At 44.8% G+C, this 26,924-nt stretch overlaps 2 protein-coding genes across 6 annotated transcripts in view; one reads left to right on the top strand and one right to left on the bottom strand.

The window, feature by feature from the left end:
- Positions 1–23,429, top strand: part of LOC105030300 (EMAP like 4) — a 63,356-nt gene extending 39,927 nt beyond the window's left edge. For 4 of the 5 annotated variants that reach the window (XM_010904052.5, XM_029120173.2, XM_029120171.2 and 1 more), the window contains 19 exons: positions 18–43; positions 363–398; positions 2,115–2,238; positions 2,433–2,582; positions 3,380–3,449; positions 4,198–4,308; positions 5,067–5,162; positions 5,282–5,416; positions 5,668–5,803; positions 11,255–11,406; positions 12,245–12,370; positions 13,930–14,061; positions 14,237–14,304; positions 14,451–14,539; positions 14,646–14,743; positions 17,942–18,029; positions 18,221–18,319; positions 19,348–19,478; positions 19,569–23,429. In XM_010904052.5, the coding sequence (XP_010902354.2) occupies positions 18–43; positions 363–398; positions 2,115–2,238; positions 2,433–2,582; positions 3,380–3,449; positions 4,198–4,308; positions 5,067–5,162; positions 5,282–5,416; positions 5,668–5,803; positions 11,255–11,406; positions 12,245–12,370; positions 13,930–14,061; positions 14,237–14,304; positions 14,451–14,539; positions 14,646–14,743; positions 17,942–18,029; positions 18,221–18,319; positions 19,348–19,478; positions 19,569–20,060 (2,359 nt within the window). In that variant the 3' untranslated portion in view covers positions 20,061–23,429. The remainder of the gene's footprint in view (positions 1–17; positions 44–362; positions 399–2,114; positions 2,239–2,432; positions 2,583–3,379; positions 3,450–4,197; positions 4,309–5,066; positions 5,163–5,281; positions 5,417–5,667; positions 5,804–11,254; positions 11,407–12,244; positions 12,371–13,929; positions 14,062–14,236; positions 14,305–14,450; positions 14,540–14,645; positions 14,744–17,941; positions 18,030–18,220; positions 18,320–19,347; positions 19,479–19,568) is intronic. The other variant, XM_029120172.2, reaches the window with a different exon arrangement.
- A 611-nt stretch (positions 23,430–24,040) lies between these two features.
- On the bottom strand, positions 24,041–25,828 carry wu:fj16a03 (uncharacterized protein LOC335475 homolog). The gene is made up of 3 exons (XM_034292546.1): positions 25,696–25,828; positions 24,747–24,845; positions 24,041–24,375 (listed from the first exon to the last, which is right to left on the bottom strand). The coding sequence occupies exons 1-3, from the start codon at positions 25,739–25,741 to the stop codon at positions 24,290–24,292; spliced, it is 231 nt and encodes a 76-aa protein (XP_034148437.1). The 5' UTR covers positions 25,742–25,828; the 3' UTR covers positions 24,041–24,289.
- Between the last annotated feature and the right edge of the window lie 1,096 nt (positions 25,829–26,924).

Raw genomic sequence — 26,924 nt, 5'->3', positions numbered from 1 at the left:
TCTTCATTTTCTTTCAGACATAAAGACCCAGTCTTCAGCCAAGGTGACTATACTTCTGTACGGTTTATTGTATTTTCTGTGTCATCCACTACCATCTAATGGAACCACTAGAGCAGTGTGTTCTCACGGGCTTATGAACCAGCATTGTTGAACTATGTTTGACAGGGGCTCTGTTTAGGAAAAAGAGCTTCAATTTAGGGTCTAGTGTCCTGTGGTTTTTTCAAACGCACCCCTTTCTGTCCCAGTATCATTCATCCTGTTGTGTATACCCAACTAGTCATTGTCTTCTTCAGATCATTGTAGCTCTTTATCCTCCCTATCATTGTGTGTTTTGAGTGATGTTGTTTCTGTCTCATGACCAGCCAAAATGTCAACCCGTGAGAAAAACAGCCAAGCAGGTACGTTTTCACCGCGGAGTGACGTGCGCTGCCAGCCTTGTAGCGAGCGCTTGCCCACTCTCTGCTTTTTGGCCAATCGCATAACCTCTTTGTCTGTCTTTTGCTCCATCCGTCTGTTCGTATCTTAATCTTAATTAATTGTATCTTAATTTGCATCCATTAGAATTTTTGATGTTTGACAAGACTCTTTTTCAGTGCAAATCTGATTAGTGGGTGCAAAAATGATCACGTTTTCGTGCTGCCCCCCATGGGAATTGAACCCAGATCTTTTCTTTCTTTTTTTGTTCCCTCAACCTTTAACAGTCTGCCATTAAGTCAAACACAGATAGGACCTGTCTTTCCCCTCAGCTCATTTATTTCCTTTTCTTTTTCTGTTTATCATTAAATCTAATACAGAATTTGCTTAAATAATGGGTGTGGCCGTGCCAGTCCACAACACCTTCCCATTCCCTGCCCCGCCTTACTATCCCCCGCCCCATGGTCACTTAGGCAATCGTTGCCTAGGTAAAAGCACCACCCTCATGGCTCGAGACAGGTTGCCGCTGGTCATACAAGTAATGTGGGTCGTCCTGAGATGATTGACGGGGGCTAGCTAACTCAGTTTGCTCCACAGACAGACACCCTGGGCATGAATTCAACTTATTCAGCCTTTTCCTGTAACAAATGGGCACAGATACTGCGAGTGAACGCATTACTTCGGAATGACTCAGACTTCAGCTGGACTTATCATTTTGTCCACGGCAGAATGTCAGGCTTTCCCGTGGTGCTAGCTAGTCAGGACTGGATTGATGGATTCTGACAGTTCAGGTTTAGGTCAGTGCTATATGCTCCCCCTCATTTTGGGAAAACTGGACGAAGGCCTTCTCTCCCTATTTCATGAGCAATGGAGAAATTGCCCCCTCTCATCCTCTCACTAGGAGAGCCTTAACCCACCAAGCTGGAAGCTAGACAGGGGAAACACAGTGTTCCACCTATCCCAGTCCACTTCAGAACCCCCCCCCCCCCCCCTCTCCTGCTGTGTGTTCCTCCTGGTCTCTCTTCTAAGCTCCTATCACAGTTTCTTGTTTCAGCCGGGTTTGGGTTCACCGACTCACCGCTTCACACCACTGCACGGCACGTCTCTCCATCCGTTCGATCTGTCCATACCTCTCAGTCCGCCTGTCTTTCTCGTCCCTGGATGAGGGAAAGCATGAGCCGCACACTAACCCAGCACACAAGGGCTTTCACCTAGAAAAGAAAACGTGTTCTGACAGTAAATGTTTGTGCGCCGCCGGGATCGGTGGTGAGCAGTCAAGCTGCTGAAATTCGTTGGTTAATGGACTAAACTCATGTTGTGCCCTCTGACTAACACTCACTGACTCATGACTAGTTCAACCTTTATTAAGCAAGAGCTATTTCTCAGACCACAATTCTTTTTAAATGCATTGCCTTATAAGGGTTTCTCTGGGGTGAGAAAAAGACCACCCACCCCCACTCGCACCTGGGTTCAAATACTTCTTTCAGTGTTTGCTGTAGCCTGTTTCAGCATATTTGGAATGACTTGAAATCGTATTAGTACCCAGGTCTGCCCTTGGTAATACATGTCAGCTGATGTTATGCGTTAAATGTCGGTGCCAAAGCATGGGTTTACTATCAACACAGCTCCTCTGTGTAGAGCAAGTGAAACTGGCATCTGTAATGTAGCATGCTGACTTTCTGTCCGGTCCTTTTTCACAGAGGGAGACTACATCAAAATGTTCATGCGAGGACGTCCCATCACCATGTTCATCCCCTCGGACGTGGAGAACTATGAAGACGTGCGGTCCGAGCTGCCTCCGGAGAGGCTCAAACTGGAGTGGGTGTATCCTTTCTTCTCAGCCCTGGAGGGAGGCTGTTCCTGATCTCTGTCCCTCTCTCTTCATCTGTCCCTGACCTCTGTCCCTCTCTGTCGGTCCCTGACCTCTGTCCATCACTATCACCTTTCCATTAGTTTTTCTGTGGGTTTGTTTCGGTGGGTTTCCTCTTGTGCTGTGGTTCCTTGACTCCCGTTGTCAGTTACGGCTACAGAGGGAGGGACTGCAGAGCCAATGTCTATCTCCTCCCTACAGGGGAAAGCCTCTACTTCATAGCCTCAGTGGTGGTCCTCTTCAACTACGAGGAGAGGACCCAGCGTCACTACCTTGGCCATACCGACTGCGTCAAATGGTGAGCTGCCATTCCTGTCTACCCAAAGCCCATGTTGGCCAGTGTTCATTTTCCTCATCTGCCGAAAGCCGAAACTCCTCTCAATGCTCAGTGCATTTTGCGATACCGAGAAAACACATTCAGAATAGCTTCATTACGTTCCATTCAATTTTTGCAAAGTTTCTATTTCAACCCAGAGCAATGTTTTTTTTTCTTTTTTCTTTGGGTTGTGTTCTTTTAACACAGAAATCAGATGGGAGGAAAGCCTTTGCTCAGCCTTTGATGTGTGATACAGTAACGATTAGATAGTCTACAGAACGTCATGTGCATTCACGGTACAGAACATAGCACAAACTCCATGGAGAAAAGATGTTTCCCAGCACCTGAACAACGTGTAATCACATTGCACAAAACCTTTCATGTGGATTAAGCAAACACTTTTCGTTCCGCCAATAACTGTTCTGTACCTGACACATACATATGTCTGAACCGTCTCCGGGTTCCTTCCTCACAGTGACTCCTTAAGATAAACACACTATGCAAATAGATGGAAGCCCTTTCTGTCTGTGAGAAAGAAAAGGGAGAGCTGAATGAGTATTTGTGTGTGTCACAGTGGATGTATTGACTTATTACTGCCGACTTTAGGGGTTTTCAGCCGGTTGGTAGTTTCCCCAAAACAAAGACCTAAAACATGATTGGTACAGATGTTTTTGTCTCTTAGCCTCTATCTCTCTCTCTCTCTCTCTTTCTCTCTCTCTCTCTCTCCCTCTTCACTCTTTCTGTATATAACGTGTGTATATCTCTCTGCCTCTTGATAGCCTCGCCGTTCACCCTGATAAGATCCGCATTGCCACAGGACAGATTGCCGGAGTCGACAAGGATGGGCGGGTGAGTCACTCTTCCAACTCATTAACCGTTCCTCAGCCCCGCCCCCCCCCCCCCCCGCTCACTGCTATCTTAATCATTTAATTATATGTTTGTCTGTGTTTCATTTCATGTTTGTTCAACCTGTTTTCAGAAGCCCACACATTGTTTTTTTTTCCCATTGCGCATGCATGCACACACACACACATACACACACACACACACACACAGTTACAGAGCTCAAATGGCACCTATTCAAGCTTACCGAATACATGCACGTCTTTTTCTGTCTTATTTTTACGGTGTAATCCCCAATTACCCCTTTTCCCCTGTTGTGTGTTTCTGCTTACTTTGCACGACCAGGCTCGCTCATGTCTATGACGGCCTTCGCAGACACAGGTGCTCCGTATTCTCTCAAGTTTAGCCCCAATCCGTGTTCTAATGCAACTCATTATATTTAAGCTTGGTGGTTCTAAACATGCCAAACTGGCTCTAATTGTCCTGGAATGACTTTGTTAAAGAGGATCGGCTTGTCAGTCAGCCTAACCTCCACCACTTACTGCTAAAGGCTTTGTCAAGCCTTTAAAATGGCTCTACTCACCTCTTTCCTTTATGGCCACTGATCTTAAAGGACATGATAAATAAAAAGCATTGGGTGGGAATTCATCCAGTTCTTTGATCTGCCAGTGCTTGCGGAGGGGAGGACACTAGGAGAGGATGATGGGAGCTGGTCAGATGATGTCTCTGTGTTTTTCCTTTTCTCCACCTCCAGCCACTGCAGCCCCACGTGAGGGTTTGGGACTCGGTCAGTTTGTCCACTCTGCAGGTCCTCGGCCTGGGTACTTTTGAGAGGGGCGTGGGCTCCCTGGCCTTCTCCAAAGCGGTGGGTATCCCTATCCAAATGTTTAATCCAGGATGTGTCGATGGAATGATTGGTAGCATTGCACAAAACTCAACCAGGAAATGTGGGAAGGTGCTCTAGGCTGATTTCAGGGGTTTCAGATGCTGCGTTCCTGGACTGAGCCTTCCCATGATCCGACTAGCAGCTCGTGGTATCATTGTGGTGATGAATACCTCATTGACTCTCTAATCAGCGGTAGTTCCTATTCTCTCTCGGCCCACAATTAGCACATTCCGGAAACAGTTTTTACTGCCTGGTTCCTTCAGCGGTGGACATACAGTACAGGCACAAATACATTCCACGACCTACATCTATACAAACAAGCACAATTGCTCACCCACACAAACAAGAGCCAATTCTGGCTTAAGTGAATCATTATCCTCTTATGTTGTCAAAGGTCTAATGGGGCAATGGATTTGCTCCATAAAAAGATAGTAAAGCTTGAATGAGGGGGTTTTAATATCTTATGCCTTTACTGATGTTATAATGCTTAATGTGGATAATGGCTTACCTATTAGAGTTTTTGTAGTGATCCTGGGCAGCTGCGTAACACTTTATGCAATTTGTTTATTCATTCCTGGACTATTTTGACCTCTGGCTCGCATATGACTGTATATTGCAGTTCATATAAGAGAATAACAGGCCTAAAATAGAATAATGTTGTTATTTGATATTAAGATCTGTGTTTCGTACAAGCTTTACTGACATGAAGACACTCTTTACTGCTGTTTATCCTACAGGATTCAGGTACTCACCTGGCGGTGATTGACGATTGTAATGACCATATGTTGACTGTCTGGGACTGGCAGAAGAAATCCAAGATTGCTGAAATCAAGGTCAGAGAGAACTGAGGTGTTTTGTAGTGTGTGATTCTGTCCTAAAGCCATTCCATTCGAATGGATAGAATATTAATCTTCCTTTTAACGGTATGCAATCTTTGTTTCTCCTTTTCTAGTCTACAAACGAGGTGGTGCTGGCAGTGGAGTTCCACCCTACTGATGCCAACACCATAGTAACTTGTGGCAAGTCTCACATCTTCTTCTGGACCTGGGCCGGCACCTCGCTGGCACGCAAGCAGGGCATCTTTGGGGTGAGAACAGCTCTAACTACTGTTAAAATTATAGCACTTCACACATTTTAAGTACTTTGCAAGAGTAGTAAATGAATGTCCAAAGGGTTATCACAGTGACAGTCATCAAAAGGGACTGCTGCTGTGCATATTGTTGTGATGCCTCCCTTTCATACCCATGCCTACAGTATAAGCTGTCTATAGCCAGTCTTCCAAAACACGCACCGTTAAATCTAGCAGTAATTAACACTTATTTCCCTGCCTTCTCATAGAAATATGAGAAGCCCAAGTTTATTCAATGTCTGGCCTTCCTGAGCAATGGGGACATCCTGACGGGAGACTCTGGAGGCATCATGTTGATATGGACTAGGAGCACAGTGGAGCCGGCCCCAGGGAAAGGGCCAAAAGGTACAATATCATAGACATCTAACACTGTACCTTAATACCACACACAGTCTCTAGGTCAACCTCTTTACTGTACCTAAATACCACACACAGTCTCTAGGTCAACCTCTTTACTGTACCTAAATACCACACACAGTCTCTAGGTCAACCTCTTTACTGTACCTTAATACCACACACAGTCTCTAGGTCAACCTCTTTACTGTACCTTAATACCACACACAGTCTCTAGGTCAACCTCTTTACTGTACCTAAATACCACACACAGTCTCTAGGTCAACCTCTTTACTGTACCTTAATACCACACACAGTCTCTAGGTCAACCTCTTTACTGTACCTTAATACCACACACAGTCTCTAGGTCAACCTCTTTACTGTACCTTAATACCACACACAGTCTCTAGGTCAACCTCTTTACTGTACCTTAATACCACACACAGTCTCTAGGTCAACCTCTTTACTGTACCTAAATACCACACACAGTCTCTAGGTCAACCTCTTTACTGTACCTTAATACCACACACAGTCTCTAGGTCAACCTCTTTACTGTACCTAAATACCACACACAGTCTCTAAGTCAACCTCTTTACTGTACCTTAATACCACACACAGTCTCTAGGTCAACCTCTTTACTGTACCTTAATACCACACACAGTCTCTAGGTCAACCTCTTTACTGTACCTAAATACCACACAGTCTCTAGGTCAACCTCTTTACTGTACCTAAATACCACACACAGTCTCTAGGTCAACCTCTTTACTGTACCTAAATACCACACAGTCTCTAGGTCAACCTCTTTACTGTACCTAAATACCACACACAGTCTCTAGGTCAACCTCTTTACTGTACCTTAATACCACACACAGTCTCTAGGTCAACCTCTTTACTGTACCTAAATACCACACACAGTCTCTAGGTCAACCTCTTTACTGTACCTTAATACCACACACAGTCTCTAGGTCAACCTCTTTACTGTACCTTAATACCACACACAGTCTCTAGGTCAACCTCTTTACTGTACCTAAATACCACACACAGTCTCTAGGTCAACCTCTTTACTGTACCTTAATACCACACACAGTCTCTATGTCAACCTCTTTACTGTACCTTAATACCACACACAGTCTCTAGGTCAACCTCTTTACTGTACCTAAATACCACACAGTCTCTAGGTCAACCTCTTTACTGTACCTAAATACCACACACAGTCTCTAGGTCAACCTCTTTACTGTACCTAAATACCACACAGTCTCTAGGTCAACCTCTTTACTGTACCTAAATACCACACACAGTCTCTAGGTCAACCTCTTTACTGTACCTTAATACCACACACAGTCTCTAGGTCAACCTCTTTACTGTACCTAAATACCACACACAGTCTCTAGGTCAACCTCTTTACTGTACCTTAATACCACACACAGTCTCTAGGTCAACCTCTTTACTGTACCTTAATACCACACACAGTCTCTAGGTCAACCTCTTTACTGTACCTTAATACCACACACAGTCTCTAGGTCAACCTCTTTACTGTACCTAAATACCACACACAGTCTCTAGGTCAACCTCTTTACTGTACCTAAATACCACACACAGTCTCTAGGTCAACCTCTTTACTGTACCTAAATACCACACACAGTCTCTAGGTCAACCTCTTTACTGTACCTAAATACCACACACAGTCTCTAGGTCAACCTCTTTACTGTACCTAAATTCCACACAGTCTCTAGGGCAACCTCTTTACTGTACCTAAATACCACACACAGTCTCTAGGTCAACCTCTTTACTGTACCTAAATACCACACACAGTCTCTAGGTCAACCTCTTTACTGTACCTAAATACCACACAGTCTCTAGGTCAACCTCTTTACTGTACCTAAATACCACACACAGTCTCTAGGTCAACCTCTTTACTGTACCTAAATACCACACACAGTCTCTCGGTCAACCTCTTTACTGTACCTAAATACCACACACAGTCTCTCGGTCAACCTCTTTACTGTACCTAAATACCACACACAGTCTCTAGGTCAACCTCTTTACTGTACCTTAATACCACACACAGTCTCTATGTCAACCTCTTTACCTTAATACCACACACAGTCTCTAGGTCACCCTCTTTTCTCTACTGTAATATGACACACAGTCTCTACATTCACCTCTTTGCGGTACCAAAATACCACACACAGTTTGTAGTTTAAACTCTTCACTCTACCTTAATACCATAGACAGTCTCTTGATCAACCTCTTTACTGTACCTTAATACCACACACAGAGTCTAATGTACATTAACACTTCATTCTGATTCTGAACCTGTACTTCAGCTAATACCAAACACAGTTTCTACAACAAACTCTAAGCCTTTGAACAGAATCATACACCAAACTGAGCTACTGCATGAGATAGTGAAGGTTTATGTAGATGTGTGTTGATGCATGACCGATACAACATGTTAAGCTTCACAGTGAGTCTCAGAGACACAGAGGAGAGCAACTGAGAGAGGCGGTTAAAAAGAGACGAAAACAGCCTTGAACGAGAGACGCAAAAAGGAAAGCGAGGGAGAGAGGAGCATGGGGGAGAGAGAAGGAGCGTGGGCGAGAGTATTGGCAGGCCTAGAAGGCCTGGGAAAGGGAGGGGGTGGGGGGTTTGAGCCGTTCTAGTTTTGGTTGGCATGTTGAGGAACGGGATGAGCGGAGCTGGGGCCTGACGCCAGGGATAAACTGTTAATCTCTCTTTATTTACCTGCTCTGCTCTGGTTTCTTGACGGCCGAGACTGGGCCTGACACATGGTGCCTCCTTGTGGTGTGTGTGTTGTGTTTAGGGCTGTCGCAATTTATTGTGTACACAAATAATTAGATTTGCAAAAAATCCTTGATTAGGATTTACTGCCTCTAGGCTTCCATTCATCATCATGTCAGTGTAGCAAGAGATCATATAGACAGTGCTTTCACTATAAAAATGCTAACTTGATTGTCTGTCACTACTTCAAAACTGTTGGGAAACATCCAGTCACAGAGGCACCAGACACATGGCGAGGTAAGGCTTCTGTTAATGTTAGCAATATGTTCTTGCTGCCTTGTCACGTCAAAAAAGGAAATATAGTTAGGTCTGGACATATTTGGACACTGACACAATTTTCATGATTTTGGCTCTGTAAGCCACCACAATGGATGTGAAATGAAACAACCGAGATGCAATTGAAGTGCAGACCTTTGGCTTTAATTGAAGGGGTTGAACAAAAATATTGTATAAAATGTTTAGGAATTGTGACCATTTTCATACACGGTCCCCTTATTTCAAGGGCTCAAATTAACAAATTAACACAATCATTAATAACATTTTTGTTTTGTGGGTCTTTCTGCCTCAAGTTTTGTCTTCAGGAAGTGAAATGTGTGCTCAATCGGGTTGAGATCAGGTGACTGACTCAGCCATTGCAGAATATTCCACTTCTTTGGCTTCAAATTCCTGGGTTGCTTTCGCAGTATACTCTGGGTCATTGTCCATCTGCAAAGTGGAGCGCCGTCCAGTCAACTTTCCTGAATATTGGCTGAATCTGAGCAGGCAATATATCCCTATACACTTCAGAATTAATCCGGCTTCTTTCTTCGGTCACATCATCAATAAACACTAGTGACCCAATGCAATTGGAAGCCATGCATGCTCATGCCATCACACCACCTCCACATCGTTTACAGATGATGTGGTATGCTTCGGATCATGAGCTGTTCTAAGCCTTCTCCATACTTTTCTCTTCCCATCATTCTGGTATTGGTTGATCTTAGTTTCAAGAATGCTGTTCAAGAACTGGGCTGGCTTTTTTTTTATGTTTTTGGCAAAGTCTAATCTGGCCTTTCTATTCTTGAGGCTTATGAATGGTTTGTACCTTGTGGTGAACCCTCTGTATTTGCTCTTGTGAAGTCTTCTCTTCATGATAGCCTTGGATAATGATACGCCTACCTCCTGGAGAGTGTTCTTCACTTGGCTGAAAATGACTGTCTTGTGAAGGGGTTTTTCTTTACCATGGAAAGTTTCTATGATCATTTACCACTGTTGTCTTCCATGGACTTCCAGGCCTTTTTGTGTTGCAGAGCATAGCAGTGTGTTCTTTTTTTCTCTGAATATACCAAACTGTTGATTTGGCCACTCCTAATATTTCTCTCTGATATTTATTTTTGCAACCTAGGGATTATGTTTCACTTGCATTGAGAACTCCTTTGCCTGCATGTTGTGGTTTCACAGAAACAGCTTCCAAATGCGAATGCCACACCTGGAATCAACTCCAGAACATTTACCTGCTTAATTGATGAAGAAATAACAAAGGAATATCCCACAACTGTCCATGAAACAACTTTTGAGTCAATTGACCAATTGCATTTGGTCCCTTGAAAAAGAGGGGGTTACATATTAAAGTACTGTTAATTCCTAAATCCTTCTTCCAATTTGGATGTACATACCCTCAATTAAGCAGAGAGACTGCACTTTAAGCCCTGTAACTTCAATATATTTTTGGTAAACAGCCAAAATAACAAAACTTGTGTCAATGTCCAATTATTTCCAGAACTAACTGTAGATGTAATGTAAGCTAGAGGAGATGACTAGCAAGGAAATAGCTTTGATCACAACTGAAAGCTAATAGTTTCTGTACCTTAAGTTACGTTACTCCAGAGCTTGTCAGGAAAGTTAATTCTGAGCAAATGTCATCAAATTTCAGTTGACTGCCATGTGTTTTTAAAAAGCAGCAGGTTTTTGAAATGTTTTAATCAAATAACTTGATAAATTGCCATGAATGATAGACTACTGTACTAAGATTGTTATTAGTGACACCCCTAGTTGTGTGTGTGTGTGTGTGTGTGTGTGTCCACATCAGTCTTTGCTCTGCAGGGATCAAGGCCATGGCAGTGAGTGGGAGACAGAAACACTGTATCTATCTTTCCTCTGCCACGCCATATAACCAATGAGAATTCCACTGCCTCATGTCGAGTGTAACTAGCCTTGAGAAATGGGTCTCCATCTTGCTGGTTTATCGGCAGCCACGTTGATACTGTAATGACACGGGTCCTTTTGATCTTCTAGAATGTGGAGAATGCAGACACTTCCACCCTAGAAACACCATTGCAGCCGTGCACGCACACACTCACTCAAACCCAGCCTTACACATCCATCGTCTTAACCACACAGGCACACACACACACTCACACACACTCATACACACGCACTCACTTCCACCCTCGAATGCTCTGCTGAGAGGACAACCAGAGCTGGCTGTACCGTGGCACATAAACCACATTAGCTAATGTCAAGTATTTGCGGTATCCTCTTCCCAGAAGCCTCTCGCTGTGAGCTGCTTCTCGGCCTCCCTGACGCCCCCGTTCCCGCTCCTTTCCCTCCTCTCCTTCTCTGTGTCTCTCGATTGACTTCTGGTTTGTCTCTGTGCACCGCTCCTCTCTTCCTCCATGGTAGGTGCCTACCAGATCAGTCGTCAGATCAAGGCCCACGACGGCAGTGTGTTCACCCTGTGTCAGATGAGGAATGGGACCCTTCTGACTGGTGGGGGCAAGGACCACAAGATTATCCTGTGGGACCACGACCTGAACCCAGAGAGAGACATAGAGGTGCAGAACAGACAGATAGTCACAGCCATGTACCACAGACAAAATCACAGCCATGTACCACAGACAGACAGTCACAGCCATTTAAAAGTCATAGCTATATAACAGATAGACAGGCAGACACAGCTACTGTATGTAACACAGACAGACAGTCACATTCACAGACAATCATTCATAACTGTATAAGACAGGCAAACAGAATGACTGGCATACAGAATTACAGACAAAAAGACAGACTGGCAAACAGACATATGATAAAGACAGACAGTCATATAATAAAGACAGGCAGACATATTACTAAGACAGACAGTCATTTGAAACAGCGAGACTGTCAATTGATAAAGACAGACAGTCATTTGATAAAGACAGACAGTCATTTGATACAAAGCAGACAGTCATTTGATACAAGGCAGACTGTCATTTGATACAAGGCAGACTGTCATTTGATACAAGGCAGACTGTCATTTGATACAAGGCAGACTGTCATTTGATACAAGGCAGACAGTCATTTGATACAAGGCAGACAGTCATTTGATACAAGGCAGACAGTCATTTGATACAGACAGACAGTCATTTGATAAAGACAGACAGTCATTTGATACAAGGCAGACAGTAATTTGATACAGACAGACAGTCATTTGATACAGACAGACAGTCATTTGATACAGATAGACATATATAGCCACATAACACAGACATATAATGGCTGATACACCAAGATAATAGACATCCTGCAGATAAACACCATCAAATACAGTAAATGTCATGTTCAATGTCAGGATAAACCAGTCATTAAATGTTGAACGGTTTGGAAGATCTCAATGCATCATTTACATGACAGGTCCCTGATCAGTACGGAACCATTCGGGCTGTGGCCGAGGGCAAGGGGGACCAGTTCCTGGTGGGCACCTCACGCAATTTCATCTTAAGGGGGACGTTTAATGATGGTTTCCAGGTGGAAGTGCAGGTAAGAGTACTTTCAAAATGTTTCTATCGCTCTCCTCTCTCTCTTTATCTCTCTCCCTCTCTCTCTCACGGCTGCCTGACTGAATGTCACCCCTATCTGTGTTTGGAGCATTGGAAGCATGAGTGTTTTTCCTCAGACATTTGAGAGGGGCAGACTAAGTGACTAAAGGCATTTGAGGACTGCAGGGACCTTCCATGCCAGCTCTGTTGTATGAAAGCCAGTGTCAGGCCCTCCTAACATGCTTCCCAATCATTTCCTCTCTGTGAGACAGAGCAGAATAGACTAAACGCTGCTGTTTTCCACAGAGCTGCATTGTACAGTGTATTCCTTTCCCGTGATTTGGAAGCCATTTAAGCTGTGGGGCTGGGAATTGTCAGGGACCTTGCGATACAATATTATCACAGTACTTTCAATACCATATACAGTGCTCAATAGAGTATTCGGACCATGTTTTAAAAAATCTCTGCCAATTTATTTGAAATTAAAAACCGGATAAGTATCTAATTATTTAGACCCTTTGCCATGACGATCCCAATTGAGCTTATGTTCTCTAGAACATGATTGGAGTCTACATGTGGCTAATTCAATTGATTAGACATGATTTAGAAAGGCACACACATGTCTGTATAAGGTCCCACACTTGGTACAAGTCAGAGCAAAATCCAAGCCATGATATCCAAGGAACTCTGTGTTGAGGCATAGATCTGGGGAAGGTAAATAAAAAATAAAAAATCCCAGGAGTTCCCAGGAGCACAGTTCCCAGGAGCACAGTGGCCTCCATTTGTTATGAAATGTATGAAGTTTGGAACCAGGAGCGCTTCCTAGAGCTGGCTGTCCGGCCAAACAATGTAACCAGGCAAGAAGGGGCTTGGACAGGGAGGTAAACAAAGAACCAATTGCCACTCTAACAGAGCTTCAGAGTATCTCTACAGGGGTTGGAGAACCTCCTAGAAGGACAACTATCTCTGCGGCCCTCCATCAATCCGGCCTTGATTGTTGAGTGGCTAGATTGAAGCCACTCATGAGTAGAAGGCATATGACATGCTGCCTGAATGACTAAGAGCATGAGGCATCGCTCATCACCTGGCTAATTCCATCCCTAAGGTGATGCATGGTGTCAGGAGCATCATGCTATGGGGATGCTTCTCAGAGGTGGGGACTGGTGAGGATTGAGGGAAGTATGTACAGAGCAAAATATAGAGATGTCTTTGATGAAAACCTGATCCGGAGCTTCAAAGGATCTCTGGATCTCTGGAGTGAAGATTTTTTCACCATGACAATGTGCCAAAGCACACAGCAAATTCAACCCTGTTGTGCCTTCAAAACAACTATGGGAATGTCCTTGACTAGCCCTGCCAATGCCCAGAAATGTTATCTTTAATGATTAGAACATGGTACATGTAGGGCAACCTCAGAGTTGCAAGGTTTTTATTCTCATAAGAACTGTACTGTAAAATGGGCAACATAATTATCAGGAATCTCAAAAGGATGTCACTGAATTATTACATATGTTCAACAGCATTATTTTCTTACCTCTGACCCCCAACCTATTTCCCCAGGGTCACACGGACGAGCTGTGGGGGCTGGCCTCACACCCCTTCAAGGACTTGTTCCTAACCTGTGGCCAGGACAGGCAGGTGTGCTTGTGGAACGCTGCGGACCACTCGCTGGAATGGACCAGGCTCCTGGATGTAAGGAACCTGCTCATCCGCTGTCCGTTTTGATTGTGTTTGCGGACGCAGTGTACGTTTTCCCATGATCACTGAGATCAGGGCATGCAAACGTGGGGTTCTCACGCTGAGGTTCCTGTTTTCCACCAGATACATATGTTTGATCTGAGTCTCTCCTGGTCTTTGTTCCTTCCAGGAGCATGGCCACTGTGCTGACTTCCACCCCAGTGGTGCTGTTGTGGCCATCGGAACTCACTCAGGAAAGTAAGTTCAGCTTAACTACCTTGCAACTCTGAACCACAGCTGGTGCTGCCGGTCATACCTCTCACTTATTACCCCTGTGTTGGAATAGTCCATTCTGATGAGTCTTGGGTGGTTCTCTCCTATCTCCCCCTCCCCCCGGGTCCCAGGTGGTACGCTCTGGATGCAGAGACCAGAGACTTGGTAGCCATCCACACAGACGGCAACGAGCAGCTGTCAGTCATGCGCTTCTCCGTCGGTGGGTGAAGCCATTCTTACAGCCTATCCCAGCCATAGACTTTGAGTTGTTGAGGGAGAAGAATGGCGCCTAATTTCTCCCCAATCCTTTCCCCCCGTTGGCTCAGATGGAACCCTGCTGGCAGTGGGATCACACGACAACTTCATATACCTCTACACCGTGTCGGAGAAGGGCCGCAAATACACAAGATTTGGAAAGTGCATTGTGAGTATAAGTGCATATATGTACAGTGGGGAGAACAAGTATTTGATACACTGCCGATTTAGCAGGTTTTCCTACTTAAAAAGCATGTAGAGGTCCACTTCCATAGGTACACTTCCACTGTTAAAGACGGAATCTAAAACAACAATCCAGAAAATCACATTGTATGATTTTTAATTAATTAATTTGAATTTTATTGCATGACATAAGTATTTGATCACCTACCAACCAGTAAGAATTCCAGCTCTCACAGACCTGGTAGTTTTTCTTTAAGAAGCCCTCCTGTTCTCCACTCATTACCTGTATTAACTGCACCTGTTTGAACTCGTTACCTGTATAAAAGACACCTGTCCACACACTCAATCAAACTGACTCCAACCTCTCCACAATGGCCAAGACCAGAGGAGAGGTTGTAGGCCTGCACAAGGCTGGGATGGGCTACATGACAATAGGCAAGCAGCTTGGTGAGAAGGCAACAACTGTTGGCGCAATTCTTAGAAAATGGAAGAAGTTCAAGATGGCGGTCGATCTCCCTCGGTCTGGGGCTCCATGCAAGATCTCACCTCGTGGGGCATCAATGATCATGAGGAACATGAGCCCAGAACTACACGGCAGGACCTGGTCAATGACCTGAAGAGAGCTGGGACCACAGTCTCAAAGAACCATTAGTAACACACTACGCCTTCATGGATTAAAATCCTGCAGCGCACGCAAGGTCCCCCTGCTCAAGCCAGCGCATGTCCAGGCCCGTCTGAAGTTTGCCAATGACCATCTGGATGATCCAGAGGAGGAATGGGAGGTCATGTGGTCTGATGAGACAAAAATAGAGCTTTTTGGTCTAAACTCCAATCGCCGTGTTTGGAGGAAGAAGAAGGATGAGTACAACCCCAAGAACACCATCCCAACCGTGAAGCATGGAGGTGGAAACATCATTCTTTGGGGATGCTTTTCTGCTAAGGGGACAGGACGACTGCACCGTATTGAGGGGAGGATGGATGGGGCCATGTATCGCGTGATCTTGGCCAACAACCTCCTTCCCTCAGTAAGAGCATTGAAGATGGGTCGTGGCTGGGCATGACAACAACCCGAAACACACAGCCAGGGCAACTAAGGAATGGCTCCGTAAGAAGCATCTCAAGGTCCTGGAGTGGCCTAGCCAGTCTCCAGACCTGAACCCAATAGAAAATCTTTGAAGGGAGCTGAAAGTCCGTATTGCCCAGTGACAGCCCCGAAACCTGAAGAATCTGGAGAAGGTCTGTATGGAGGAGTGGGCCAAAATCCCTGCTGCGGTGTGTGCAAACCTGGTCAAGAACTACAGGAAATGTATGTATCTCTGTAATTGCAAACAAAGGTTTCTCTACCAAATATTAAGTTCTGCTTTTCTGATGTATCAAATACTTATGTCGTGCAATAAAATGCAAATTAATTATTTAAAAATCATACAAGGTGATTTTCTGGATTTTTGTTTTAGATTCCGTCACTCACAGTTGAAGAGTACCTATGATAAAAACATGCTTTGACTTCTACATGCTTTGTAAGTGGGAAAACCTGCAAAATCGGCATTGTATCAAATACTTGTTCTCCCTACTGTACATATACATTGAAAGACCTTTAGCTTTTAACTCATCAAAGTGATTCTTCCAGTGTGTGTGATTGTGAGCGTGTCTGTGTGTGCGAGTGTCTGTGTGTGCCAGTGTCTGTGTGTGCGTGAGTGTGCAGCGATGTGTGGTTTCCTGAGAAATGTTATCTCCCTTCAGCTGGAGAGATAGTAAAGGATCTATATTTTTTGTATCTACATGAGTCACCGGAGAAGTCAAGTACAGTGAGAAAGACATTTATGTCTACCTACAAACCCAGCAGAGTTGAGGGGAAGGCATTCAGGGCATGACCAACCCAGGGTTATGACCCCAGGGGTTGTTGTCCCCAGGGGAGCGGATCCCTCGGGGTGACTGTGAATCAGTCCGTTGTTAAAGACAGTGTTGTTTAACCCTTTCCCTGGCCTGCACCTGGCTGCTCACTCTGCACCATGTCTTTCTCTCTGACTCTCATTCAGTGTTCTCTCCGTACTTGCCTCTGTAATTGGTTTTGACTTATGTTCTTCCTTTCATTTCTGTTGGTTTTCGTCGACCAGTCTGTGGGACTTTCTCCTCTCTGTCACGTGTTCTGTCTTTTCATGCACCTCACCCATTGTCTTTTGTCTTATTCTTTGCTCCAGCCAGGGTCGTCCATGTGCTGTGAAATCTGTTGGGTAGTTTAATGCCAGATCAGTCACATTTTAGCTGGCTGAAAAACAAGCTTGGGATTGCATGAGGGAGCATTATAGCAGGGTTCTCATTGGTTGTTTTGGTGATGTTGAAAGGCCCAGGGCTCCAGAGGAAAGGAAGACGTTGTGGGAATGTTGGTTTGAGGTTTTATTGCCGTTGGCAGACAGTTGGGCCCCTGTCTGAGCAAAGCTCAATTCCAGAGCAGAGCAACACTTGTATAGACATTACAGTAGAGGACTCACATTAATGAATGCCCAGGTCGTTATATGAAAAAGTGTATAGGGCTATGCAGATCTACGGGGACATACATAATTAGAGAAACACACCACATTGTGTCCCTGTTAGCTAAATACAGCAGATTATTCAGATTTGAGAAAGGCAGCTCAGCAGCTGTGCACTGTCTAGCCTTAGCTTGTAGACATTCCTGTGTGTGTGTGTGTGTGTGTGTGTGTGTGTGTGTGTGTGTGTGTGTGTGTGTGTGTGTGTGTGTGTGTGTGTGTGTGTGTGTTTGTGTGTTTGTGTGTGTGTGTGTGTGTGTGTGTTTTTTTGTGTGTGTGTGTGTGTGTGTTAGCATGCGTGCATGGGTTTGTGTTTTGGAAGAGAGCCTGCAGACTTGAAGGATATCAAACCAGGTGCCAAGATAGGCAAACAGAGATTCCCTCCCTGACCAACACATCCACACGCGCACACAGACACACACACACACACAGACACACACAACATCTCTTCCTAAGGGATTGAAACCTGCTCCCAGGACTGGTGAGCTTCTCGGATGCCTGAGCTTAGCATCATAAAGGCAAAACGTTACCTGAGACGACATGCAATATGAAGCTAATTGTAAAGCACATTCATGAGATTGACTCCATTACAGTAGTGTGAAGTGTTTGAGCGGTCTGTCTAAGTCAATGACCCCGCCCTGTCGTCATGCCATCAACAGGGTCATTCCAGTTACATCACACATCTTGACTGGTCCCCCGACAACAAGTTCGTCATGTCCAACTCAGGGGACTACGAGATCCTCTACTGTGAGTCAACAGTCAGCCTTCAAATGACTGCCGCTGCCCTATCTAACCTTGTGCTACATTACAGAGCCAATGAGTGCTGTTTTTTCATTCACCTTTTCAAATGACTGTTTTAATTGGCAGCTCCATATCTTTCATTTTGTTGCCCTGTAACACTATTGTTGTGAGGTGTCCTGACTTGCCTCTTCTCCCAGGGGACATTCCAAATGGCTGCAAGTACATCCGTAACCGCTCGGAGTGCAAGGACATCGACTGGGCCACCTACACCTGTGTGCTGGGATACCATGTCTTTGGTTAGTACCTACATGGGCTACGCAGACTTGGTGGGATTGGTTCTGGCTGAGGGATGCTTATCGTCCTAATCTATAGTGTTTACGTGGAGACCTCACTGATATCGGTGTGTTAATGTCTATGGGCTGCTTATGTTTCCATGTGTCCTTATAAAGCTAAACAATGTTTGCATATCAGCTCTGTGTTACAATCTGGATTCACTCCTCCGTTACGTTTGTAAGACATGTAAAACGTGTTGGTTGGACAGGTATTCACCTCCCTACAGTAGGCTGATACTTTGCATCAATTACAGCTGCAAGTATTTTTGGTGTAAATCTTTTACAGCTTTGCACATCTGGTTCCTGCAATTACTTCCCTTGTGGTATCTAGTGTGTCTACAGTGTGTGTCTACAGTGTGTGTCTACAGTGTGTGTCTACAGTGTGTGTCTACAGTGCTTCCCCCTCCATCTGTCTTTCTCTCGGAGGGACTCAAACCTAGAATGATCAAGCCCCATAGCGGTCCTCGCTCCACATATGCCAGCTCTTTATAAGGCTGGAAAAAATTGTTAAAAACTTGACTTTCCACAATTGTCAGCCAGTAGAGAAAGTCCCATTCCCAGGCTGAAACTGATAGGACCCCCCTCCTAAAATAGAGAATGTGCAAGAAGTGGTCAGTATTTCCATATGGATATGAGTGTATTAGTTCACACACCTGTGAGAGAGAGGTAAGATGTTGAAGGTTTTTGGGTTTGTTAGTGTGTATGCAGAGGTCTCGGACATATTGCAGTCTGTCATGGTGTTTCTCTGCCCCCTGGTGGTATGCTTTTGTAATGGTTTTATTTAGAGGATGGCATGCTAGAGGGCTTCTCAGCAGGCAGCCCAATTTTATATAGCCAAAATATATATATCATTTTTTTGTGGATTATATTGTCTACATGAAAACGTATCTCTGAAGCTTCACTGTTCACACAGCTTCTATTTGATAGTGTGGCAGAATGACCAGTGTTTGTGTGTGTGTGTGTGTGTGTGTGTGTGTTGGTTTGTCTTCCAGGAGTGTGGCCTGAGGGTTCAGATGGCACAGACATAAATGCGCTGATCAGATCCCACAACAGGAAGGTAATCGCTCTGGCTGACGACTTCTGCAAAGTGCACCTCTTCCAGTACCCCTGCTCCAGACCCAAGGTGAGCTGGTTCCTGGTTTTATTTACGTAATGTTCAGGCTGACTTCACATTGTACCGTAATGCGTTGACCTGTGCCTTCTGTCGTCACAGGCCCCGAGCCACAAATACAGCGCCCACAGTAGTCATGTGACCAACGTGACCTTCCTCCACAATGACAGCCATCTGGTGTCCACGGGCGGGAAAGATACCAGTGTCATGCAGTGGCGTCTGGTGGAGAAGACCTCCTCCTTGGTCCCGAGCGACTCGTCCCTGGCTCTGGGGGAGGGGCTCATGCAAAACTCCGCCCCCCGTCCCGCTCTTCCGGTGGTGTCCCCGACGCCAACACCGCCCACCGTCCTCGACCTGACCTCCGACCCTGTGACAGCGGTCGTCACGCCTCCCACCACGCCCACCAAGCCCACGACCAACGGGCGGCAAGAGAGCTCACCGGAAACCCCTCCCCCCTCCGAGCTGACCTCGCCCCGCTTGGATTCCACCCCACCCCCTTCCGACAGCACGCTGAGCCCCAAGGACAGCCTGGACCCCAGCGACGACACGGCCACGCCTAGTGACGAGGGCCGTCCGTTCACCCCACCCTCCTAAAGAGCCCCAGTTCTGATGCTCTCGCTCCTGCTCAACACCCCCCCCTGGAGGCACCTTGATGTCACTGCAGCTCTCAGGTGGAGCTCAGCGGGGTTCAATATTGGTTCAGGTTTTTTTGGTTTTTTCTTTGTAGTTTCTTTTCATGATCTTTTCATTTTTGTTTTGAAGTCTATGTGTTAATTGGTTAAGAATGCAGGTTGTAATAGAGATGAGGCAGTGATGTTTTAGTTTTTTAACGCTGACGTCATGCGTTTGTGAGGAGATAGTGGTTATTCTGGGTCATGGGGTCAAGTCAAATCTGCATATGAAAGCTCTAGGAGAGAGGTACACAAACACACACTAACACTGGCACCGATACACTACGACACACACACACACAAACAAACAAACATCATAACACTCCTGGATCAGAGAGACACATGCAGGATCTTTTCCACAGATTGATATGATACAGTACTTATTATGATACAGTACTTGATACCAAGTTTTACCTAATGTGTTTCAACTGAAGTATATAAGGCTTTGAGAGCCTGTGGCCTCTTCCCTGATCCTAGATTACGCCAGGCTGGTACCTCTGGCAAATGCTTATCTACAGTCCAGCCTTTTGTCAATACTGATCATGGCTTTGTTGCCATACAAAGCTATACTCACAATCCTCATTGAGTAATCGAGCAGCCTGCAGTAACACACCACCACCGACTGTGTGACCACCACACGATCAGTTACATACACAGTAGTTCTCCATATCTCCAGGGGTTTCAGACAGGTGTATGTGTGTGAGTGAAGACTGACATGCCTGAAGACTGTGTCTCCATGGCAATACGCTGTTCTCTCTGGTAGAGTCCCTGCTGGAACATCATCCATCCAGTCTTGCTTTAACGACACCACCCCCCCCCCCCCCCACACCCCCAAAAAAGGACTCTGATGAATAATGATCTGTAGGAAATCCTGTGACCGCGGCCGCACCGTACCACCGGCAACACCAGCATGGCAGATTCGCTCACCCGCTAGACCCACGTGCTACAGTTTTTAGCGTTTCTTTGTTTGATTTAAAACCTTTTAAAAGCTCATCCTGGGTACTGTTTCTACTCTGCTCTGTGGACTATGTTTTTAGATAAAAAATAATAAAAATGCAGAAGACAAAAAAAAGAAGGAAAAAGGAAATAGTCTTAAGAGCGTGCAAGTCGCCGTTTACACGTTTGCGTCATTCCAGAGGAGGGTGTGTGCCCACCCCCCACCCCCCGACCCCCGACCCCTCTGTCATTTCAGCAGAAACTCAGGACTGGATCACGCTCACACAATCACACAGCCAGCAGGGAGAGGCGACAGTCGCCCCCCCCCCAGTGGGAATATGCTGGTTAATTTCCACAGAGGTGGCCTACGAAAGAGATGAAGAAGGGCTGTTCTGGTTATTTTTCCGGAAGTGAAGGAGAGAAATGTATTCTGACTGTCTATTGACCAGGGCTGGTTCTAGGCATTTGCGACATAAGCGGTTACTTAGGGCCCCGACAATTAGGGGCCCACAACCACTAGGGAGGGGGGCCCCTAATGAAATTTTGCATAGGGCCTCCAAAAGGTTAGAGCCAGCCCTGATTTTGCCGACTAGGGAAAGTGGAGGGTTTCAGTGATGAGGCAATCGTGGACAGATGATTGATACGGATGTGATTCGGATAGGGATGTTTGGGCTAGTTGTAAAGGATTAAACAATGGAAGTGTTTTCTGTGTCCTTATCAGGAGGAAGAGGGAGGACAATGTAAAAAGGCACGCGGTGTAGGCATGTTCTACGTCCTCTCCGTCTTAGAGAGACGACTCAGGATCTGTGTAGGTGAAGTAATGATGTGGAAACGTTGGCAGGTTTATGGTGAAGACATTAGTCACGTTAGTGAAAGCCAGAGGGCTTTGTTGTATCAATGTTTTTCAATGCCGTTCTAACGCCTCAAAGATGTCGACTTCTAGCTTGTCCACAAAGAAGCTCTTTCTTTTCATATTCAAAATCTCTGACCTTTTTTTTTAGGCAAATTAACTGCTTAAACTTCTTTCCTGCACGGGGATGCTTTACTGTAGGTGGAATATTTTTGTAGTCGGTCCTGTGTTTGTTTCCCCGTGGTCTTGTCGTCGTAGTGAACTTGGGCTTTTCTTCCCCGAATTTTCTGCTTCTGAGTGCATGGAACCTGGTCTAATACCTGTAGTGACCTGGGTACTTCAGTTACCCTTGGATACTTGTGTGAGTGTTTCCAGAAGGCTACTAACCTGTCTCAATACATTTTCGTCCTGATCCGTATCCATTTTGTACATTCAGGTGTGGCTACTTTATGTATATATGGTATGCCTGTGTGTATATATCTGATTGTTGTTTTTTTTTTCATCTTGAGAAGGTGATCCACTATTAAACAGTGCTGTTTTTCACCACTAGGGGGTGTACTCCTCCAGCTCATCCGCAGACCAGGCCTGTGCAGTACTGTTATTATCCTGGAGGTTTGACTTCTCATAAACCATGGTGCCGAATGTTCTTATTGGGGGTTGGGACGGTGAACCGGCTTCGAGAGGGCCTCCTCTTGTAACCTCTTCGGAGGTGTCTCTCGTTTTGTCGTTGAAGTGTGTTCATGGCCTCTAACCTTGCCCCATATTGGCTAGGGAGTGGCCTTCCAATTGGAGGCCTACGGCAGGTATGTCCTTTGAATGTTGCTCTGAGAATTGCCTTGCTACAGCATCCATATCAAGGGTCGGGTGAGGCAGGGTTTGGTTCGGATTTTTTAAGAGAGGGAACTTGATTGTTAATTAGGTGTGGAAAACGTGGATCCCATTGCATCCTATTCTGGGCCTTGACAAGAATCTGAGATTTGCGGTAGCGAGGCCCATTATGTCCATTTAATCATGAATCTTTTTAGGGGATCTTTATCTTTTTTTGAAGGGCTTGTATAGAATCCCATTTTTTTCTGGTCCGGCTAGTATCCAAAACACAGAAAGGGAAAAGGGGGGACGAGTTGAAACACAAAGCCCCTCGACTGGTCTGAAATCTCAGCCTTGTGAATGTATATCAGTGTGTCCTGGGAGGCAGTGGATGGGAGATGGGTCGAAGGGAGTGTGTTCCCCACACCACTCTGCCATCTCCCAGTCTTTGTGTTGGGACGCGGGAGGGTTCAGAGGGACACATACATGTACAACCTGTTGTGGTATCTGAATATAACATGATGAGAGTGACACTCACAATGCTGATGATGTTAAAATTCTTGTTGATATGACTGACAAAAGAAAATGAAATGTTTCACGTGGACAACGTTTGAGCCATTCTGTCACTCATGCATTCCTGTCAATGGAAAGAAAAATACTGAAGATAAAAAAAAATGAAAATAAACAATTTAAAACCGAGAAAAGACGTTATGTTTGGGTGTTTTTCTCCTATTCCATGTCACCCATTCCTGCAAATGATTCATCTGTTCAGCTCGTTTGATTTAATCATAGTTGTGTTTTTGACCTTGGCAAAGTTTATGTTCAGTTCTTCCTCAAACATCTCTGTCCCTGAGCTTGTTAGTTGTGATCGATCTGAACCTGGTGATACTTCCTACTGTGTCCGACGCCGAGGTGTGTAAATGTGTGTGTCTCTTTGTATGTGCCTGTGTAGTGGATATCTAGGTCATTCGGTTTTCTAGCTGATTCTGAATGTGTCTCTCATGGGGTGGCATGAAGAAGGTAAAGTACCCTGGACATGGTGTTAGACTGGTCATACAGAGAGCTGGCGCCGTGCTGGTACAGTTCATCAGGAGATTTCACAGACTGACTGCCACACAGGTAAACAGACTGACAGACTGCATGGCACCGTCCACTGACGCGCGCGTACATACACACGAACAGATACTCTGTCGATGTGTGCCACAGTAAAAGGCATATGAGGTGAACTGTCCCTCTGATTCCGCATGAAACACATCCAACTTTCTGTACGCTTGTGTAACACAACATGGACTTGATTTTGTACACGAGACTGGTGAGAGAATTTGTCCTAAGACTTTATTTTGTTTGACCTTACATCAAATCAAGATTATATATCTACATATTGCATAGGTATAGTTACTCATAAAAACATTCAGAAAGTGCTAAACAGTACTGGCACCTAGAGTAGGCCTATATTTAAGTTGTTGTCAGCTACTATCGCAGATCATTCCTCCCCCTGTTATGTTCTCCCTCCTTTGCCTGTCCTGGCTACTATGGGTCAGTGGCCCCAGGAACCAGATCTAGGCATTGCAGCGGTTCTGATAGCAACATGTCCAGCCGGGTCGCGAGCAGAACTCCAGCCTAGCACAGCCTTTCTCCCCAGACTCTGTAGAAGAGAGGGAAAATCAACAACACAAAAGGCTTAAGGATTTCACTGGCGGATTCGAGAAGGACTCGGTTTGTGAAAAACAATTTGGAATTTTGAATCGCTTATTCAGTATGTCTGGAATGTTTCACCAAACAATATCCACCGTGCTATAAATCCGTATTGCCGAGCATTCCAACATGTTTCTGGCCTGTCAGAAAATGTCACTATTGACGAATCCTTGGGTTGTCCGACTTCGCTTCCTCAAATTATGTTGCGTACACATGATGGGAGATGTAGCCCAAGGATAGCGTGAGCTTATCAGAGAGATTAAGAATTTGTGGACACAGATATTGTGAAGCCCTTGTGTAAGAAAGGACTTTAATACTCACTCCTTGTGTAGCAGGCCTGCTCTGTTTTGCTTGAGCACTTAAGGAGCTGGTTCCTTAGCATTAAGAAGTCCTCACCATAACACTCAATGTGATGGTCCGCTATGACAAGGAAGGAAGGAAAGAGAGGAATGAGAGGGTTCTCATTGACTATAGTATGCCTAAAAAGAATCTGTGCAGTTACATCAGAAGCAGTCTACCCACACAAAAAAAAGATGGCAGTCCTACTGAAAAAAATAATGTATGCACTTATTGTGCCCCATCTGATCTAGTCTTACATAAAGCTGGAATACAGTATTTTACAATACATCTAGATTGTAGGAGGAAATTTTCCCAAACCAGAGGTCACAACCCTCTCTGTAAATCATCTGCTTTACATATGTGGGGAGAAATACTTTATGCTTGGTTTATAGAACTGGGGTTACATGAGTTTCCTCGGGTAGCCACTAAATGTTGCTGTAATAAACAATGGTTTCTGTTTTCTATCTCACAGAAACTTTTAGGAGCCCATGTTCTAAACTTTCCCGTGGCACTGACCTGATTTCAGATAGCAAATATGTACACTCATCTGGAATATTGCTCATTATATTGCTTAACTTAGTCTTGCTATGACATACTGATTGGAATTGTCACTCTACGCTTCTTGCTTAAATGTTTTCAAAATATTCCTAATATACAATATGTAACTTTAGTATTTGTCATGTGATTACATTTTGAAATGCAATAGGTCTAGGAAAATGTAATGTATTATTTATAATAGTTAATTTATATATATGAACGATAATATTAATTAGATGTCTCGCACAGATTTTTGCAAAAACTCAGCTTGGCTCATTCAAATTTGTTTTCAAATACCTAATGCAATGTCCAAGTGTACTCACCGGAGCAGTTTTACAATGACCTGCATGTTCCAGAAGGAACCCTAAGCACTAAGTCAGGAAGTTTGACTAACCTGTGCACAGAGGAAGCAGCAGGAGCAGAACCAAGTAGGCTTTCATTGTCGGTTTCAACAGAGAAGTTCAGTAGCAATAGAGATGTCTGTAATGACTGAGTGCTCCAGGGGCAGAGAGCGCCTGGGATTTTATATGTTGCGTTGTGTGCTAAGCCAGGTGACAGGAGCACAAACAGACCAGACGTAATCCGATCGGGCAAAGGGTTGAATACATTTACAGTACAAACACTCCTTAACTTTTTTGGAAATTCACCAACTTCCCACTCAAAGGGATAACTTTCTCTTGACCACACACCAGAGAGACTTGGGTAACATACAATACAGATTATGGAATGATGCAATTGGTGAAATAGCAGACATTATTTGTGTCAATATGTTGACTCTAGTTCATAAAGTAGTTTAACAATATGTAACTTGTTTTGTCAGTGACAAAGCTGTGTTGACCTATTTGTTTCCAACATTTTAGCAGTCACACCACAATACAAATGTGAGGCCATTCATAGCCCCAAGGATTTCATCCCATTAACCTAGCGCCACAGCAAATGTTTGGGAAAACAGCTTAGCCTCATCTAAACCAGTTATCTTGTTCATTTAGACTAGAGGAGGAAAATACTGTCCTAGAACCGGGGTTACATGAGTAACCCCTAGATGCCACTAAATGTAACCCCTATACCTTTGCCAATACATCTCAGCACTGTTACCCACTAGCCTGTATTTATCACACAACAGTGACTTCCACGCAGCTATTCACTGCACACCTAACACTGTTATGCACATGCCTGTGTCCTGTGGACACTAATCGGTTTATCCATATAGTTTTTGTGCTGTGGTACAACACATTTGGCCCGGCTCCATTAGCTATTGTCCTAGCACAGAGGTGTTGCCAGAAATGATTTGAATGGACAATAGACATCCTTCCACACCCATTACCTGTAAGAGCCTTGTGTATTGCTACCCTCGATGAATTATATAAATCCGGTCAATCATTTCCACCAACAGTACCCCAGTGTCCAAACCTTCACATTTGAACAGACCAAATATGCTGTATGCATGTACTTCAACTCCTGAATAGTTACAGACGTGTAGCACAACAAGCCCAACCCAATAAGAATAAGATAAACCTTGGCAAATCTCCCTAAATATTCCCACAAACCAATTTGGTTCCAGGTGCCGGAACCTAAATAATTATAAACAGTAAACCAGGTCTACCTCAGCTCCAGTAATTGTAC

This window comes from Esox lucius, chromosome 6 (genome assembly GCF_011004845.1).
Source record: "Esox lucius isolate fEsoLuc1 chromosome 6, fEsoLuc1.pri, whole genome shotgun sequence".
Taxonomy (NCBI): Eukaryota; Metazoa; Chordata; class Actinopteri; order Esociformes; family Esocidae; genus Esox; species Esox lucius.
Note: the sequence above shows the minus strand (reverse complement) of the source record. Positions and strands in the feature narration are given on the sequence as shown.

What these genes read in the sequence shown, in the direction of transcription:
- wu:fj16a03 (XM_034292546.1), bottom strand. Translation starts at nt 25,741, where the DNA reads ATGAAAGCCTACTTGGTTCTGCTCCTGCTGCTTCCTCTGTGCACAG. An exon ending in GCTGCTTCCTCTGTGCACAG is followed by an intron (nt 24,846 to 25,695) that starts GTTAGTCAAACT and finishes TCCTTGTCATAG; the next exon opens with CGGACCATCACATTGAGTGT. An exon ending in GCAGGCCTGCTACACAAGGA is followed by an intron (nt 24,376 to 24,746) that starts GTGAGTATTAAA and finishes TCTCTTCTACAG; the next exon opens with AGTCTGGGGAGAAAGGCTGT.